The following is a 20,612-nucleotide window of genomic DNA, read 5'->3' on the forward strand; positions in this document are numbered from 1 at the left end:
GAGAGATAAACATTTTGCGCATCGTGTCTGAAATTAATTTTTCAAGAATTATACCTTGATGATACTTTTACCACCAGAAGATACCAGAACCGAGGTAAGTGGTTATGCGAGACTTATTTAATAGAAATAAGATGAACGAGGTCTAGTCACCCTGACATTCCAAAGTAATCATCCCGGTAGACTTTGTAATCTATTTAGGAGAGATGAACATTTTGAACATCGCGTCTGAAATTAATTTTTCAAAAGCTATATCTTGAAGATACCTTTACTACCAAAAGATATATACATAAACTGTATTTTTCTGGTCACGTATATTTTTTATCTCTGATAATATTTCCAATTACTGGTAGATAATTTTTACGAAGAATATACTCCATTGTTGCAATTTTATTCCTAGCTGAGCGAGGAGACAAAGGACACTTTCTTGAGACGCGATATAATTATTTTCAACGAATAAGGGGAGGGATTTCATTTTACCCGCGTTTAAAGGGAAACTTGTCTGTGCTCCTTGTAATAATTTTGCCAAAGGCGAACGTTCCGAGTTTCGTGTTTTAATAAAAAATATTCTACGATGGATACTTTAATAACATTTCTGCTTATGAAGCGTATGAGTCAAATATATTTTTAGTACTTTTAAATATTTCTGTAGACATGACAAGGAATAACGAGCGGAACGAGTAACCCTCGGAAGGCGGACGCTGCAAAGTCGTCCCTTCTTGGCTCTAAACCGTCGACAAAGCCACGATTTATACAAATATCGGGAAAACGATTCGCCGGGATAAACCTTGACTGCGGTGGACGATGGAAGAGGCTTTCTTGAGATGCGGTATAATTATTTTCAACGGGCAGAAGAGGAGAGATTTCACCGTGGCTGCGTTTAAAGAGGAACACCACCGCCAAAGGGTGGCTTTTCTGCGGCCTCGTATCGCGCGAATAAAGGAGACACTTTGAATACATGAATAAGTATTTCTTAAAATACTCATTTGCAAGTGCCGCGGCAACTTCGTTTCGTGCCGATGCAATTCCTTTTCGTGGCCGCGATCGCGTGCGTAATAAAACCGCAATTCCGCATTGCCGGGCCCGAGCGAGCCCGCGGAAAATACGCGCGGCTTAAGCTCCCAAAGCCCCATTATATTCCTCCAATTCAGACATTACCAGAATTGAATATTAATAAACATCTAAGATTGCACCCCAAAGTAAGATCCCTGAATACATATATAAACTTAAAGAAGCAATAATTGCCCTGGAGCACGATTCCTCGATTCACTTAAAGCATCATCTCAAGGCATCCTCTTATATATTATTTAATTCCGAAAATTCTGTCGTTTTTATAGGCGAACGTTCATGTAACGTCACAAGTAGAACACTGAAAGTTAATAGCGCGATCACTATCGTTGTCTATGACCTTCTTCCCATCTGGAAACCAGGTTGTCGCTAAAATTTTCGACAAAACTCGGGTTTTACGGCGAAAAAGGGTGCCGGGAAACGACAGAACTTTTGGGGTGACCTAATAAATCGCTATTATATCTGTTATAAGTTATTGGGGTCATCGAGTACGTATCAGGAAATCTAGTTAATTGGGATGATTTACAAACTTCTTGTAAATGTTTTGGGGAACGCGGATTCTTTTTCGAGCCGGCACCGTTATATTTTTTAAACGACAATTGCGTTCTCCCGGCTACGCGTCGCATCCATAATTAATTACATTATCAAACACGGTAATGGTCAGTTATGTCTGTGGGCAGCCAATTATCTTTTCGCGTCGTGCTGCATGCATTTCACGTTCTATTTGACAATAATTACGGGGGTGCGGAGCACCAAGGGTCGCGCGACCGAACGCAGTTACGCGTTCTGGCACCCGCAAACGTCCCTGCAAAACCAATGAACTCGAATGAATTAATAGCACGCCAGGCATCGAGGATGCAAGATATTCGCGAAGCCAGAACACCCACGAAAATACCTCCACTCCGTGATAACGACTAAAATATCCCTTCGCCATCTCTCTTGAAATTATTAATTAAATCCTAATTTTCGGTTTTCATTATACCTTGTTCGGTAAATTGGCTAGTATAAAGTTAACAGTAAAACATGTAATTTAATACCTTTTTATGTAAATGAATATTTCCCCCTGTTGCGATTTTAACAAGGGTCTGGGAGGTGAGTTTCAAAACTGCTTCCATTCTGAAAAAAAAAAAAGACTATTCTTTCTGTTTCCATCTTAGGTCGAAGATACAAGATACAAAATTAATGTTACTTTATAACGTATCCTCGAATGAAGTTCATATAACATACGGTTAATTTACGTAAGCGTATGAATTTTTCTCCACGATTTCGTAAAATTATGAAAGGATGTTACCAAATGATGCATTTATTTAGATGTTTGTGCTAAACGTGTACCGATTACGTACTAAAGCTATATGAGTTTCATGAATATATACACGAAGTAAAATCTGACCGACTTATTCATCATTGCTCAGCTCAAGCCATTAGAGCTACAAACGTGAAATTTGAAGGGTGCATTGCCTTTGTAACGTGAACATCCACTAACAAGGAAGGTACCTGAGGTGTCCCCCTCCAATTTTGTTCATTTTTAAATATGTTATAGAGGACTAAAATCTAAGGGACCCGTGTTTCTTTTTATCGGCGGATAAACATTTTTAGGGGGTGAAATCAGGCTTCAAAGTTGGCCGTGCAAGGGGGTGAGCTAGCTGATTCATATAGAAGCACTCGACCAATTTTCATGAATCAACCGTCAAAATGTAGGGAATGAAGAATTATGAAACATGCATTAATACAATCTAAATATAAAACAATATAATCCGTCTACACGATTCGATGATTGTTTTATATTTATATTGAATTAATGTGAAAACTGAACGTAAACGTTTTTGTATTTTACATTGCAACGGTAGTTTTTAAAGATGAGAGAATGAAATATTATTTACACATAGTGGTTGAAAACCTGACACTGCGTACTGCTCGCTCGCGCGGCATTACCACTCGCCCTACGCACTAGTTACGAGGACAGCTAACTCCATTGCCTTATATTCTACGAATCACATTCCTTTGAACCCAAGGGGTAATTTACCCTTCGAATGTATCGGATGGTACCTGATCGTATTCTTTTATTCATTTTAATCGTTAAAGTCCTTTAAGTCCAAGAAAGTCGTATACAGCTGGTTTTAAAACGAGATTACACATCATTTTATTAAAGGGTTGTTACAACCCTTAAAATTCGTATTTCGAAAAAAACCAAAATATGCTTTTTTTTGTATTGTTCTGGTCTATTAATTAACCAAGTTTAATTTGGATAGAGCAATTACTGCTCGCGTAAGGGGTAAAAGAAGTATTCAAAGGGGCTCACCCCTTAAAAATGAATTTTTTCGAAAAATTCCAAATGCATGTTTCATAATTCTTCATTCCCTACATTTTGACGGTGGTTTCATGATAATCGGTCGAGTGCTTCTATATGAAACAGTCAATTCACCCCCTTGCACGGCCAACTTTGAAGCCTGATTTTACCCCCAAAAGTGTTTATCCGCTGATAAAAAAAAACACTTACCCTTAGATTTTAGTCCTCTATAACATACTTAAAAATGAACAAAATCGGAGGGGGACACCTCAGGTATCTTCATGTAAGAGAGGATTATCCGAAGTCCTACCTTTAGAATGGGAAAAAGGGAGCTCCGTTTTATAAAAAGAAACCCCTACATCTGGATATCCGTGAAACTTGAAGGATAAAAATTAGGTACATCAACTTTTCCTTGCAAATAAGCAAATACGTATTTCAGTGTTTTTTGTTGAAATCCCACATTTAAAAGGATGAAAAGAGGGTACCAATTTCCGCGTGGAAATGGTTCCATACGCCGAACGCAATGCTGATAAAATGCGGCGCATCGTAATAAGCCTGCCCTGCACATTCTCTCCAAACTGCGGAAGAATCAGTGAGAGATCCGAAGCTGCGGAAAGTCACGTTGGATTTCCGCAACCGTAAGCCAAGTCGTGGAACCGTCGTAAAGAATCCCTCCACCCCCCGATATCATGCAGCTACAACGCATCGCCCAGAACAGAGGTCGGCCCGACAAATAGGCCGCAAGTCTTCCCTGTCCACTGGGTCCCATCTGAAATCGACTGTCATCCCGAGAACGCACCCCCGGTAACGCGATCTCCCCCCCTCGTGGCGGCGCCATGTTTCTCGCGAGCATCCCTCGTGTTTTCACCCCCCGAGTCGCGTACGCAAGCGGGTGGGCGAGAAGTAGGGTGCCCGGTATTCTTCCCGCTTCCGCCGCCCCCGAAGGATGCTGGGTGCCGGGGGTGGAGGGGAGAGCTCCCATCCCCCGCCGGAACTCCGGGATACGGGAAGGGATGGAGCCAAAGAGAGAGGGCAAGAGGGGGCAAGAGGGAGCGAGAGAGACGGGGTGGTGCACGGGCAGGGGTGGAGGGAGAAAGAAATAGACGGAAGGGGAGGACGCTTCCAAAGGGCGCACAGGTGCACTCCCACCTGTCCTCTCCTTCATTCGCGCTATCTCTTCCTCTCACCCCTCTCTCATGACGTCGTCATTGGACCTTTGATATTTGGAGTCGGAATCGTAACGCGTTCGTAATGTCGAAAGACAATAGGTGGATTCTCGTCCGCTCGTGGATGGGATGATCAGGTGATCGGGTATTGCATGGGTACGTGCCTATGCGTGACTCTCGATAATTTGCGCGATTAACGGTTACCGAGTATAATTGTCAGAAACGTATGCGAGCCATTGGAAATTCATAGCAGACGAGGTGCACCTTCGTTACGATGGATCACGCGCAAGGGTTGGAGCTTCCGGAATCTTGCGTGCTCTTGCAGGGAAAACAAGGCGTCGGGCATTTAAAAAAATCGCCGTTCGTATTTTATGAACGGCACTCTATCCATCTCTCCCCCTTCCACCCTCTTGCCACCCACCCCGGGGCGCCCACCTCTCGACGAGCCGTTGCGTCTCTCTCCCTCCCGTTATCCCTCCATTCGCTCCTCTCTCTTCCTCCCTCGCGGTTCACGCTCCCGTTGAATCCGGGTGCGCGGTCCCCGCTCTCTCTGCCATCCCTTGCTTCTCATCTTCCCCCTGTCTCTTTCTGCCTCCCGCGTCCTACCTCAACCCTCCTCTCTCCGTGCCATCATTCCGGGTGATCGTTCGTTCTCTCTCCCACTTGCGCGCTTCGGTCTGCCGCCATCTTGCTTCGCGCCCGCACAGGTAACCGCGAGCGCTGCGGTGGTGGGGGTGGGTAGTAGCGGGCTGCGCGAGCGGGCGGCGCGGGCGGCGGGTGGGTGGGCGCGTGGATCCCGCCAGCACCGTCCCAGTAGTTCGGCGAAGCTCGAGGTGGCGAGGTCGAGTTCCGCGGTCGGGTAAACGGCCCGTCGGCTGCGCGGCTCAGTCGGTGTCTGCCTCCTCTCTTTCTCTTTCTCCGTCTCCTCCCCTTCCCCTGTCTCGGCCAGTCTCTGTCTCGGCCGCGACACGCGGCGCCCTCGTGGGCGCGAACATCCCCGCGCTCGCTCCCCCGCCGCGGGGGCGCCGACGGGAGCGCAATTTTCGGGTAACGATCGCGGCCCGGAGCGCACGACGCGACTCGCGGGCCGACTCGCGCACGACTGCCGGGTGCAGACTCGAGTGCCGGTGCATCCGCAGCCGGCCCTGTCCGGCTCCGTCTGTGCGTGTCCCGAAGTGAGTGCGGCTCCGACCGGCTGCGGCGCTGCGGAGCTCTCCGCGGCCCAGTGACCCGACCTTGAGGGCGGCCAGGTGAAGACTGCCGGGCGCCAGCCGAGACCCGAGGGTGCAGGTGAGTGCCGTTTTGACTCGTCTTATCGCGAGCCTCTGGAGCTGCTCCGAAATGCACTCCGAATCCATCCTTCGTGGGAAGTGGTGTCGTACCGTCGTATCGCGCCGTATCGTGTTATCGTCGCGTCAGATAGCGCGTATCTGGAATGCAGAAGAATCGTGAATGAAATTTGTGGATTCGTGAAGTGCGGATTCTTGGGGAATTGGGGGATAAGAACGATCGTACTCGCAGATAAAAGTTCATTGAAGGAAATAATTGACTGCATTTGACTCATTTCGAAAAACGTCTTGGGAGGGTGTATCGAACTTCACTCCACTTAATCGAACTCGTTCGCCTCGATAGGCTGAAATGTTTTAGTTAAATTCGTTCGTCAATTCCGCGATAGTTGATAAATTGAATAATTTGGGTAAACGTGTGTAGATAACTTTAATTTGTAGGCTCCATCACAAGAATATATGTTGTAATCGGCCAAAAGTTGCTGGCCAAAGAATTTGGCATGTCAATTCAATGTTTAGTTCTTCGGGTTATAATCATATTTTATGATTAAATCAACAGAAATTGTATTGATTTAGTCGAATGCTTTTCCCCGTGTTTAATCGTAGGACGTAATTATTAATCGTATAATCATTATCGTATCAGAAAGTACGTAAATAGGATGTAAACAGATCGTAAATTAAATGTATGGTTAAATTCCTGAATGGCAGATTTTAGCAAATTAAGGTATACAGATCGTTTAATCGCGGGACGTGGTTTTGTTTATTTAAAAAATGTATATTTATTTAAAAATGCATAATACGCACAGGGAAGAGTTTCGGAAATAAAGGGGGAAGGTAGGGAGCTAAACATCTATTTCGTTTGAAAATGCAGCGAAATTTTGCCGAATAATCTACCGGGTGAAATTCAAGGCCTTCGGAGTTAGTGACCCGAGTGCCTCGTGAAGCTATTTTTCATGCAAATTAGAATGTCTTTTTGAATTTTGGCCGCGTTTTCTCGGTTCCTTCCTGCTTGGCGGTAAAGCCGAGCAGAGGGGCGAGTTTCACCATTAATTTACATTGCATATTTTTTCGCTTCGGCTTTAATATATCATACCGTACTCTACCGATTCCGCCGCCTGATGAAATGTAAATTTATGATATTTGCAAAATAAGCGAGATATATGAAATCTATGAGTCTCGTGAAATTTCCGAGGTTCTGGAACTGCGAATGGAAAATCGTCACTGCGCGGTTCCATCCACCGTCAAGAATTAATCGCGTTTGCAATAATTACACTCCGGAAATGAATAATTGAAATCCTACAAACATTGAGTTTGGTTAAAACATTTGTGCAGGTAAATAAACTCGTGAGTCGATATCGAGCAATGCGTGAAAAAAATATTTAGAAATGATTAACTTCGATGTGTTCCGGTCGGAATAGAACGATGGTTTTATATATTAATATTATACATTACGTTAAGAGAGATTATAATCTTTGTTAAAAACTAAAAAGGTCGCAGTTGATAAGAATACGTTGTCGGCCAATTATTTACATTTCCTGATTTGGAAAAAGTACAAAAGGTTCACTTGAAATTGTAGAAAATTCTGGAAAATCTCCTCGATAAGCTGGAATCGAAATTTCGGGTGGACTTCGTTCAGCTTTTCCTGTCCGCATGAAAATAAAAATTTGATCAATCCTTGCGGAAACTGTAGGTGAAAAAAAAAACATGAACCTAGTTGGAAGAGACACGTGCGGTTAATTCGTTGTAAATTGTGCGATGACTAAAAGCCGAGCACGTGTCATTAGAATTTTCCGATATTTCGGTGATAACGTTCAAGTATTTCTGAGGGAATATCCTAAATAGAAAATGACTAAGCATCGTTTGCTAAATCGGAATTCTTGATAAAATAGTTCACGTGGTACGAAATATATTTGCATGTAATTAAAGACAAAATTCCAAATTAATTAATTCCTCCCTGAATACATTTGACAATTAAGTTGTGCTTTTCGCTAGATAATAATAGTAATTCATAGTTATACGTTTCTGGGGTTTCGTAATTTTTATAGCAATTAATATGCAGCGTCTAAGTTTTTCTTAGGTTTAATCAAATCGTCTGACGACCTTCGTCCCTTTTAATTTGGAAGTTGTGAACCATTTCCTAAAGCAATCCCCGTTAATGTTTACTTTCCGAAACATCTATTGCGTCGTTTAATGCCTCATTACGAAGGTCTCACATGTCGCGTGACTCTGGACGCTTAGACATTTGTTTTTCTCCGCGAAAGGCGAGGAAAACTGCTATAAATATGTGTGCCTCGAAGGGTCACACACAGCTTTGTCACGCAGGAAAGGTATATTCGGTGGTGCCAGTCGCGGGAAGATTGTATAAAAAAAAGAGCTTTAAATCAATCCTTTACGTTGTGTATTTTTATATATTTTTATACACACGCCATGTAAGTCGTAGTCGCGATGTAAAATCAGATTGTTTATGAAATATTGGGTCGTTGAATTAATTTCATTAGACTTGGACGAGTTAACTTAAGAAAAGTTTACCTTCAGTAAACGATAGTATTAATGTACATATAGTAGTACATTATGATTTCGTATGGATCTTACGAGTGACCATATTTCAATTAATTTTGTTGTTTACTGCAAAAGAGCTTTTCTGAAGTTATCTCGTCCAGGTGAAAAAAAATTAATCCGATAACCTAGGAGTGTTTGCAAAGCGGTGGCGATGTTTAGGCTAGAAAACGCGAAATGTGTTAATAAACGTAAAGTGCCCGAAAATAGAGAACCCATAAATAGGGATGTTGAAAGACTAACTATTAGTTTCAATAATGTCGACGAGGCAGCCAAGTTCCCTCCTCGGCGGTCGTTTTATCTGGCAAGCCTTTGGTACATGAAACGGTTGCCAAAACACTTGTACGAGACAATAGCCTAATTGCCAGTCCGTATTTCATCTCCCTCGGAGATGAGTCAGAGAGAAAAAAAAGATGATTTTTAGTGGACCTCATGATAATTCGAAATTTCCTGCCGTCCTTGACAAGAAATATTAATGATGATCTTACGTTTAAAACGACTAAGATGCAAACATTTCAATAAAAATTAAAGACAATAGTTTAACTGCCAGTCCATATTTCATCTTACTCGGAGATGAGTCGAAGAAGATGAACTTCGGTAGACCCCATGATAAAACGATTGATACAAATATTAAAAAAAAAAAATTAATCGGGGTCTCCGATTTACTCAAAACTCTCCGGTGAGCAATTTATTCGTTTCCATCTGTTTTTCATTTAAGATTCATGGGAGAAAAATATTAAACTTCGGTCACCTGAGGGATTCCTGAATTTCTTTTCCCTGAGTTATATGAAATTGTACGCGTTGAAGAATGATATTAAAAGATACAAAGTGTATATACTCATTCTGGGCGGAAGTTGAATATCAAAGGGGAAAAAATGGACGGCCTTGGGGTCAATACTCCGGGGATTGCAGCAATTAAAAGCAATTGCTCGGCTCGCGGCTCCTGTGGTTTCTTTCGTCGCCCTCGTGTGGGAGATGTCGCGTTTCCGGGGAAAATTAGATTCCCGAGGAGATCTCGCCGAGGTCGTAATTCTGGAACAGGTGGAACTGTACGCGCAGGTATAGTGAGCAGCTTTAACGCGATCCCATTTCCGTTCAGTGGCGCGACGGGGAAATAGTTTCCCGGCTCGCGTTAGGTGTTCAGAATAGTGGGCTGGCTTAAATTGCGGGAAATCATCGGCCTGAAGGTAGTTTGCGTCGGCTTCTCTACGCGAACAAAATTCTGAATCTGCCAATTCCGTCGATCGCGACGGTGAAACGACCATCGGCGATTGTCGTGCGAATTTGTTGGGGTGTCCGGTGCACATTTCGGGATCAAACTACTCGGAGGAATATCGAATGGATAGAAAAAGGGGCGAAATTTCGATTCGAGTAGATTAACTGCTCGCCAAAAAATTGCGACACCTGAAAATCAAGGTTGGGCAAATCTGATAACCACACGTATTGGTTGGCGTAGAGAAAGGAAACCGTGATCGTGTCTCGGTGATCGTAAGTACTTTTTAAATAACAACTGTGTATCGGTATGTCTCTTTACATTGTATTATACGGTATATGCTGGTCTCCGATTTGCACGATTTTTTTTTTGTTATTATCAGATGTTACGATTCTTTTTAGCGAGCAGGATGCGAATGGGAAGATGTCGGTTCAGTTTTGATCTCGGAATGTTCTTGGCGCGCGACTCTATCGAATTTTTGTTCCATGACATCGGCGTATTACAATTTTCGTCTCATTTTTTAACGTACCATTATTCTTTTCACGTTCCTATTTTGCGATTGTTCTTCAGCATATGTGCAACCTATTTTCACAATGATATTGATTTTAATAGTTTTTTCTGCAACGATCCGTGAATGATTATTTTAAATGCACGTTTTCTTTATACCGGGGTTGTTGTAATTGCGTATAAAAGTTTTCCGAGCCACTATAGGTCATATTTTTCATTCGGCCAGTTTATTCAAATATGTTTTTTCCTTTTCAAGATATCAGTTTGGAGTTCCCTTAATGCAACATCCCGAAAAAACTCGATTCGGTGATTGTAGTTTTACTTTCGTAATTTCTTAACGCAAGTTTAATCGTAACTTTTTAATCCCAAGTTAATCAAAAGTTCGACTAAGTAGCTTATCCGTTGAAGAAAGATTTGGCTTCCCTTAAAGCAACTATATAGAATATCGCGATTCGGTGATCAGTGTTTCGGTTGAGAATTTCCTTAATGCCGACTTAATCAAAGATTCGATAAGGTCAGCCGAAAGAAACTTTAAAGAAAAGTTTGGTTTTCGATTCCCCTTCATGCAAGCTCACCGAAGAGCCGGGGCGGATATTGCGGAGGGGAAAAGCTCGGAACGGCGGGGAGAAGCGTCGCGACGCTCCGGGACGTTTCTACGGTGGGTATAAACTCGTTGGCCGGACCGCAATTTATTTAGCCGGCCATGCAACGGCGACGGACAAATTTCGGAGCTTTGCAAAGAACGGGGAAGGGTCTTTGTAACCATACCCTTCTGGACACAACAACGGCGCTCTAACAAACTCCAATCTGGCTTTTCGCATCCGGCCGGTCGCTGGACAGCGAGTTGTCGATTTTCTGAGCCCCTCTGCAGAGAATCGCAGTACATTCTGCGCGACGCTTTTTGGACCGTTCTAATTTTTATCCACTGCGAATTCACCGTTTTTCATCGTTCCCTCGTAGATATTTATGGTTTCCTCGATTTTTGCCATAATGTGATTGATGGAGATTTTGTAAAGTTTATAAAGGTAATAAAAGGAGGAGATCTCAGGATTTGATTGGGGGATTCAAATGGGGGATGCAATTTTAAAACAGATTTTGGAAAGTACATGGATTATTTAAGGTGATATGAAAGGGTCACTCTTCATACTATATATATACAGATTATGATATATACTGAATATATATATCATATGACATATGATTCATGTGATATATATATCACATGAATATATATATAATCTGAAACTTTAACACGTGATTATGGAGACCCTAAGGAAGAGCGCGATGCCCGTGAAATCTCATTTTTTATTTCATGCATTTCATTATGAAAAAAAAAGTTACTTTTTCGTTCTTGTCCGAGATAAAGGCAAATGTTTTTTTTTTTAAATGAAACTTCACGAGCATCGCGTTCTTCCTTAGGGTCTCCATAATCTCGTCATGAAATTTCAAATGATTCGGTACACCCAATTTGGAGAAAAGTTTTTTAATATTTTTACTTTTTGTTACGTATATGTGATACTTTCATATCACCTCAAAGAATTCGTAGGGAGATTGTCGTGTGACTTGATGGATATAAGAGCAGATAGGGGATTTTTCGTTTAGTTCGTAGGAGAGCCGTCTATTGGTGGTTTGGGTAACGAAAGGGAATGTTTTGGGAAGTGATCGTGTTTAGCGGATGTTCTTTTCTTCACGCTGCGTAGTCTTAGATCGGCGTTGAAAGGAGGTTTCGATTTCAATCCAACAAACTCCGTTGGCTCATGGCCAAAAGACTTCCAGATTCTCCGGGTTAGGCTCGAGGTTTCTTAGCGCGAAATTGCTCTTGTCTATGCCTCGTGGGTGGACTCCTGCGTGAACGAGAAAGGGTTAATTGTTTGTAGGTACGCCTAAATTATCAGTTCTTTTAAACTGTCGGGCTATAAATACGGGTAGAATCGGAAAGACGTAAACTCGACGAGTACAATATCAGTCCCGTCCGCGATTGATCATTTTTTTTTATAAAATGCTTTAGAAAAATACACTTGAAATTGAACCATCTTTCAGATAAAATAATCACTGTTTTTGTGCATCGCATAAGTCTCTTCTCTTGAATTGTGTTCCTAACAGTCCGCACGATTTTATGTAATCTCATCCAATTTCCGTGTGCACGGCATTTCGTACTCTTGTATTTCCGCGTGCATGGCTCTGTATGTAAGAAGTAATTGAGTTCGAGACTAGCCATTATCGCTGATTTCGAGCTGAAATAACAGGATAAACAACGTGTTAAGTAACTGCTCCGTAATAATCCGCAATGTCCATTTTTCTTCATGGCGTAATCATTGTGCAGAAACAATAACGGGTCTTGTCGCACGACGACGGCTCTCGGGAACCGTGTAAACGGATATGATTAATGAAACGTACGATCGCAAAAGCCATTCGAGCTTGCATGCACGCCCGCAATAATTAAGCTCGTATCGATAGCAATTACTGAGAGGACGGTCGAGCGCGAAAGGGGTTTGCTGCTTCAAGCTTTGCATTGCGTGTAAAGGCGTTGCCTAAGTGCGACTTAAGGACAGTCATCCAGGTCGATTATACGAAAGAGTCATGTGCTTTCATAATGCCATTGTCGTGTTCAAGGACTTATGCAGCTACTCGTAATATCAGCGGTACCTTTACTTTCGTGTTACCTTTTAATAAGTTTGTGTAACATGTCCTTTAAAGTCTGATAATTGTCCGTACTTCGCCATAACTTAAGAACAGCCATCTAGGCCGATTATACAAGGCACGTGTTTTTATAATGCCATTGTTCTAATCATGACCTTATGTAACTTCTCAAAATATTCGCAAAACCTTAACCTTAACCTCTGTGGCTTAATACTCGCTTTTTGCTTAATTCGCAGTTTAAAGCTCAATCGTAGACGTTGCATAAGTGCGACCGAGGAACAGTCATCGAGACCATTTACAAGAACGAGTTATGATTTTTCAAAATATTATTGTCCTGTTCAACGTCTGGTTAAGAATTTTCGAGGTGCCTTTGCTTAATAATTCCCTTTAATGGATTTTTTGTTAAACAGACTTAAGGACAGTCCTCTCGAAATTTACATAAAGAAGTTATGCGATTTCATATTATTACTGTTCTATTCAGAACTTTTTGTAATTTCTGCAAATTGTTGTAGTACTTTTTCGTGATACTGCCTTCTAATGAATTTGCATGCGGTACGTGCTCTTTAAGGTCCGACCATTGGGATTCAGTTTTGTATATAATGAAAATGTTGTAAATAATGAAACATCACTTTAATTAAACATACAGTTAGAGAGACAGTGCTGGCGCAAAAATATATCTTAACTCGTTAGTAGAAAAATGTATGTTAGCTCGATAGAAATTAATTTTTTTATATAAAATGGGATAAAGTGAGGAAGAATAACACATTTTTGACTAAAAATACAGGATTTGAAAGTACATTTAAAAAAATGTATCCTCCAATTTTGAATACATTAATGAGATTAATGAGAAGACGTCTCGCAGATCAAGAGTACCTACCTATATCGTGAAAGCTACCCCTTTTTTCGAGGGTGCTGTAACTCCCGAGAATTTGTGCAATTCCTTTGGCATCGGCAATGATACCGGGTATCCCAATTTTATTGCTAATGGGGTTGTTCTTGGTCCGAAGCTTGATTGCGGGCTCGGAGTCGCTCCGTTGCAGTTAGTGCGTTGTACCTAGGTCTATGTACACGGCGCAACGAGGGTCGGCTGTAATCCCTTTGTTATTCTCAATAATGGTACGCGGGCCGACGTTTCGATTTTACGGTAAATAAAATCGCCGACGAGCTCCTCCGAGCACCTTTGCGGTTTCGCCACTGCAAAACGCAGCTTTCGTTGAACACCGGCCCAAGGCAATGAGCTCCTGTAAAATGTTTTCCGTATCATTTAAAACCTATAAAAAATAAACGAGGTGACAAAGGAAACCTTCTTGCAATAGCACTATTAATGCCGAATGATTTAGTCGATTAAGAAGAAAAAAAAAGTGGCCCTCTAACGTTTTCACGTTGAATTTCGATTTAGAGCAAGAAATTCTATTCGCATAAGAAATGGAAATTCATAGAGATTGAGAAGGTACTTTTTCATTTTTGTTGCAGTCGTTCTTAATGATTTGAATTTATGCATTTTCGAGGAAACAACTCGGGGAATTGGATTTATCGTGGATACTCCTTTTACGTTAGTTTCCGGTGTAGGATGTAATCTCTCTGGCAGAAGATGCATCGCTTCGATAAGCGTAACTCCGGTAAAGAGATCTGTCAGTAATTCTTTTATTATTTTCAATGGTATATCTAGTGTCGTTTCGAGTTTACGGCAAATGGAATCGTTGAGGAGCTTCTCGTATATACCGTTAAGGGCTTATTGTTAGAGGCATACGACGTCTCTGAGCGCATTGTTTGTTGCGAGCCATTGAAATTGTTGCACACGAAACCCACCTCCTCTGTGAATACTTCATGATACACCTAGAACCCTCCGTACGCTTTGTACCTTCTACTTTCATCTACTTTTAATTTCCTTCTTCATTAAATACAGAAATCACATTCTTTCTTTTGAATTAAAAATACGGAAATCAATAATTTCTGGACACTCGGAGAAATGATCCTTTATTAAGTACAAAGGGCATTCCTTTCTTTCTTTTTATTAAGTACACGATTCATTCTTTTTTTCTTATAAATATTGAACCGCCCACGTGGTTCATTATCCGTTATCAAGCCAGTCAACATTTTCCTCTTTGCAAAGTCAACTAGTTGCAGCGCGCCTTAATTATTTCCTTGGCAAGGAGTGGTTAATTGAGAACATAACGAGTTCGAGGTATCCGAGAAATTTGAGGAAAACCCGTTCTTCCGCGGTTATATTTGCGGTGTACACGCGTTAACCGAGGTTCAGGATTTTGTTGGCGTTGAATTATGTATTTTTTTTTCATTGAGGGTTTTTTTTTCAGTTTAGACATTTTTTAAACTGCTGTAAGTGGAGACGCCGAGAGCGACGTTTTCGGAGACAGTCGCGAGGCTCCGAGAGCAGGGCGGATTTTTACGTTCGGAATGCTTCATCAGTTATGCAAATTCCCGTCGAGTTATCCCGTGGAGCTTTGATTACGGGCATAGAAGGAAGCACTTCGAAGTTTGACTGCAATTGCGCCACTGGCGAAAATTCCATTCAGGAATTCGCACCTCGCGCCGTCTCGATTTCCGGGCTGGAATTGCTACACGCGGAAGTCTCGCTAGGATTTATCTGACGGGAATTTATCAATAACCTTTGCAACACATTTACACAGATAACGGATACGCATACGATACAGATAACCTCGGACGATTTCTCTGTACATTTTTTTTTTAAGTGAACCTTCTTATCGCATGGTAGGACGTGCAAGCTCGGATGTTGTGAATACATATTTTTAAATGGAACTTCTTATCATCCTGCAGGATGTCCAAGTTTGCATGAAGTAAAAGGGCATTCGGAAAGTGAAATGCTTCTTCTTTTTTTTAACGGTTAATCACTATTTAGGTTCATCTTTATGTTTCCGTTTTTAATACAATTTACCCAAGCGTTTTCGTTAGTATTATTTAACTTCAACTTTTTATCTAGAAAGCGACTGTCCTTCTGCCTTGTCGAAGTTGACATTTAAATTACCATTTATTGAGTTATTATTGATATCTCATCCGAATCCTTTTTCTTCTCCAGTTGATTATCGTTTACGCTCATGTTTCTCTTCTAGCATCGGCACGATTTGCGTAAACTTTATATCTTTTTAGTTCATTGCTATTTATATTCATCTTTGCGGGTTGCTGTCGAGATAATTTGGGCAAACGTATCCGTTAGCGCCGGTACGTTATTCCCCCTTGGTTAATTATTTAATTTCACTATTGTAAAAATGGCAAGAAGGGGACAAAGCAGAATCGCGTCGGACGTGAAAGGGATGCTTCGCGTTCTGGGCGCACTTTTGCGTTCGGAATGCTTCATCAGTTATGCAAATTCCCGTCGAATTATTCCGCCCGACTTTAATTACAGGAAGAGTAAGGGGGAGGCGCTTTTAAGTGTCGCCGCAGTTCCGGGGGAGAATCCCATCCGGCTTCGCACCTCGCGCTTTCGGTCCGGAATTGTTCTCGAGATGGGGACCTCGAGGGGAGGATTTTTGGAGGCGAAGTCATCGGGAAGCTTCTGCTTCCGAAGGAGCCATTACCAAAAGCAGTAACTGCGTTTACAGGGCTCCTGTTAAAGGGCCTTTCAGCGTCAATCTCGCGTTTACCATGCTCTGCACTTTCCTAGCCACGGGGTGAGATCGCAGCTCCGGGAGTTTCAACCCTTTGAGGCAGGGTGCGTTTAAAAGTCAATACAGGGTCTTCTTGCCGGGAACTTTATTTACGATATAATGTCAAGAAACTCGGCAAAGTTTCGCTGCATAACGTGTACGAGTTTCTTTTTGGAATGAGGAGGCAATTCTCGTTGCAAAATTGAAGTTTCGGTAGGACTGCGGCAATACGACCATCGTTCCAAAGTGCGTCATTTCAATGCCCGTCGTTTCAACGTCCGTGGTTTAAATGTCCATCATAGAAGAATATTATGATCTATTGTGGTGGACGAGCGATATGTGTTGCCCTTGTTATAATACAAAGCTCGACGCGTTTGTCGCTCTTTTGACCTAAGTCTAAATGACAAAAGTAAAATTTGACATGTCATTTTCCCTACGTTGGGTTATCCAAAGATTTCGTAATAATGTTCGATATTTATTTACAGTATAACATATAACATATAGTGTTATTTTAAAAATAACAAGGAAATCGTCGCAAACCTAAGATTTCCGGAGACTTCGGCAAGCAGAAAATGTACGTCTTGATCCGATGTTGGCCAGTCAAGTTATCCAAGGTTTTGATTACACCTTTCCGCATTTGTTATTTGGAATATAATATAATATATACAGTGTATTTTTCTAAAATAACGACGAAATCATTCCCGTCGGCGAATCGAAATTCCTGCGAGTGGGGAAAAATGGCCCTCCCCGAAGCTCGCCGACTTCACTTAGGACCACGGCTTCCGGGCGTTCAACCCTTTGAAGGCGCGTTAAAAAGTCAATGTATAGCCAAGTTTCCACGGGAGGAACTTTCGGCCTTTATTTATAGGATGGGGTAACGTATAGCACGCCTTTTCTCCCCGTCCAGATGAAGTTCCCGCGAGCCGCAAAACGGGAAAACGAGGGGAACGCAGTTCGTTGCGAAGTTGGCCAACTCCACTTAACGGCATATCGTTCCTGTTCGTAGCTGGGCGCTTATATCTTGATTTATCCGTACACCGGATACCCGGGACGGAAAATCCGGGCGTCGCGATAATTGCAATTTGCAATTTGCAGTCGCGCGACGCACCAACAATAACGCGGCGTGGGCGATGTCGAAACTTCGCGGCCGGGCTCGAGAATGGTTCCGCCCTAGAATCTCCCCTCGAAGGCATTATTTATACAATCTAAGTTCGACGTTTCGTAAACTAACCGACAAGGCTCGGGGCGGGAAATTGATTTTTCCTTCGCCCGTCGACGATCTTGATCGATCTAACCGGCATTAAACTATCGACGGTGCATTCGCGGGGACTTTCGAAGTCACTTCCGCAGATGCTGGTCGCAGCGTTTCTCCATGGAAATGCGCGTTCCGGTAATGACTAGGATTTACATTTATGTATCTTTTACGCCCGCCGTTTCGCGTTTCGAAATATATTTGTGGGGGCGCGTGGTTTCCGAAACGGGCGGTTAAATTTGCTTAGCATACTCAGCCGGTCGGGCGGATGAAAAAGGACTGCGCGAATGTCGAAAATAAAAAAAAGGTAATCCGAAAATAATCCCGTTTCGAGGCGTGTCCTTTGTTTGGTCGTGATTGTTTCGTCATTTTTATCTTTATGGTTTTACGTCCGATTCTTTCGCTCCCTGACAAAATTGATTCCTGTTAAAGGTTGCCGTAGATGCAGTGTTCCGTCCGCGAAACTCGTATATGTAAATTCATCGCGGACGTTGAAATGTCAAACAAATTCCTAGAAAGGGTCTTACTGCCTGCTTGGGCCCATCGGGCNTCCAGAGGACGACATCATCTGCCATTCCACGACGCGGTGCCGATTTCGCAGCTCTGCTTCACTCGACAGTGTTACTAGCTGCCTCTGCTCATCGACCCGTAAGCTCGTATATCATTGAGTCGTCCATTCCTTAGATTGTCCCTCTTTCGTCAACCCTTCTTAGAACCTTCGAATCTCGGTAACCATGTCCATCGATATGAAAGCTCTGATCCATAAGCGTGGCTTGATTAAGAGTCAGTTAACGCGACTTAAGAATGCCGTTGCCGAATATCGTCGTCGTCCCGCCGACTGTGATCGACTTCTTCCTGCAATGAAAATTAGTGTTTCCAAGGTAGAAGACTCCTGGCCAGTGTTTGACGAGATTCAAACTCAAATCGAGCTTCTAACCGTAAACGAGGATGCTGGAGACAATTTCGAAGATCCCAGTTGTATAGAATTTCAAAACACCTTTTATGAAACTGTAGGCGCTGCGAGAGAAATTATAGATCGAAGCCTCATCAGTAACTCAGCGACTACGGCAAGTGTGTCAACTGTTAATAATGACAGCGCTCCGAGGAACACAAATAATTTCAGACTGCCGAAACTAGAATTGCCGTCATTTAACGGATCTTACGACACGTGGTTAAACTTCCGTGACACCTTCGTCTCAATTATACATTCCAACGCGAGTCTTCCCGACGTACAGAAATTGCACTACCTTCGGTCATCTCTTAAAGAAGAAGCTTCCGACATTATTGCGTCTTTAGAAACGTCGTCCGAAAATTACTCCGTCGCATGGAATCTTCTGAAGGAGCGATACGATAATCAGCGCATTATTATTTTAAAGCACATCGGAGAACTTCTTAACTTCACCCCACTGATTAAGGCAAATAATCAAGCCATAGGTCAATTAGTATGCACCTTTTCCAAGCACATCAGAGCACTCAAGGCGCTTAAGCAACCGACGGAAGCGTGGGATTCGATATTAATCGGAATTATGTTAACAAAATTCGATACGGAAACTCGCATTAAATGGGAAGAATCGTTGACTAGTACCGATATGCCGACTATGAGCGAAATGACCGCATTTTTAGAAAAACGAAGGCAGGCTTTGGATGCGACAGCGATAGGATCAATGGAAATTAATGCTAAGGAACGTAATCGCGTGCTCAGTACAGCACCACGTCAGAAGTTTAAGCAGCAATCGTTCCTTACAACCGACTCAAAGTTTTCTTGTTCCATATGTAAAGGTCCACATCAAATCCAAGTCTGCAAGGATTTTTTAGCCCTGTCTGTTCCAGAGAGATATAATCTGGTAAAAGAGAAGAAATTATGTTTTAATTGTTTGCGATCAAATCATATGGTGCAAAATTGCAAGTGTTCTCGATGCACAATCTGTTCAAAGAAGCATCATTCTAAGCTCCATCCTACAACGGCTCCAGCAACGATAGAAATCGCTGAAAATCAGACAGCTTCGTCACAGTCCGTTACTCTGCAAGTGTCTGCATCGACACAAGTTTTATTATCAACTGCATTGGTGCACATTTGCGACAGTCGAGGAAAGCTGCACCCATGTAGAGTTCTGCTAGATTCGGGATCACAGTCGAATTTCATTACAGAGAAATTAGCGACAGATCTCCATCTACCGAAGAAAGACGTTGATATTCCAGTTGCCGGACTGAATCAGGACTTTTCAAAAATAGATCATCTCGTCTCGACCACTGTGAAATCACGAGACACTCAGTTCAAATCCACTCTCTCGTTTCTAGTAATTCCCAAAATCACAGGCTATCTTCCTGCCGATACAGTGGATGTGACACAATTAAATATTCCGAAAAACGTCGTGCTTGCAGATCCCGAATTTTATCGACCTTCACAGATCGATGCGTTGCTAGGGGCAGAAATCTTTTACAAATTACTGTGCATTGGTCAGATTAGATTGCCTAAAACAGCAGCAACATTGCAAAAAACTCATTTTGGATGGGTTATTTCGGGTCGCATACCGTGCACAGATATTGCGCCTACAACATGCCATACGTCCACTGAAGGTCTTCAAACTCATATAGAAAATTTTGGGAAATTGAAGAGATCTCTATTACAAACCGGTTATCATCGGAAGAAATTGCATACGAGAAGCATTCCGAAGAACACATTCAGCGCGATTCGTCCGGACAATGTATAGTTCAATTACCGCTTGAAGAAAACCTCGAAGCTTTAGAAAATTCGGATAAATTAGCTTCACGAAGATTATACCAAGTGGAAAAGCGACTGCAGACAAATCCACGGCTGCGAAATCTTGAATCAGAATTTCTGAGAGAATATATACAGTTAGGCCATATGCAGGAGATAGCAGATCCCGTAACAGTTCGGGCTTTTTCCTCAATCATGCGGTTGTTAAAGAAACAAGGCTTACAACCAAACTCAGGGTGGTTTTTATTGACGGTTCTGCCAAATCTACCACCGGAATTTCTCTTAACGAAACCCTTTT

The 20,612-nt window shown here is 42.4% G+C and overlaps 1 protein-coding gene across 1 annotated transcript; it reads left to right on the forward strand.

The window, feature by feature from the left end:
* Window positions 1–18,329: 18,329 nt before the first annotated feature.
* Window positions 18,330–20,306, forward strand: LOC105695412. Its single transcript, XM_012416950.1, has one exon. The coding sequence runs from the start codon at window positions 18,330–18,332 to the stop codon at window positions 20,304–20,306; it is 1,977 nt and encodes a 658-aa protein (XP_012272373.1).
* Window positions 20,307–20,612: the final 306 nt, after the last annotated feature.

Source organism: Orussus abietinus, unplaced genomic scaffold (genome assembly GCF_000612105.2).
Source record: "Orussus abietinus isolate OABI.00-Male unplaced genomic scaffold, Oabi_2.0 scaffold33, whole genome shotgun sequence".
NCBI lineage: Eukaryota > Metazoa > Arthropoda > Insecta > Hymenoptera > Orussidae > Orussus > Orussus abietinus.

Coding starts and splice junctions, on each gene's coding strand:
- LOC105695412 (XM_012416950.1), top strand. CDS start 18,330: ATGTCCATCGATATGAAAGCTCTGATCCATAAGCGTGGCTTGATTAAG.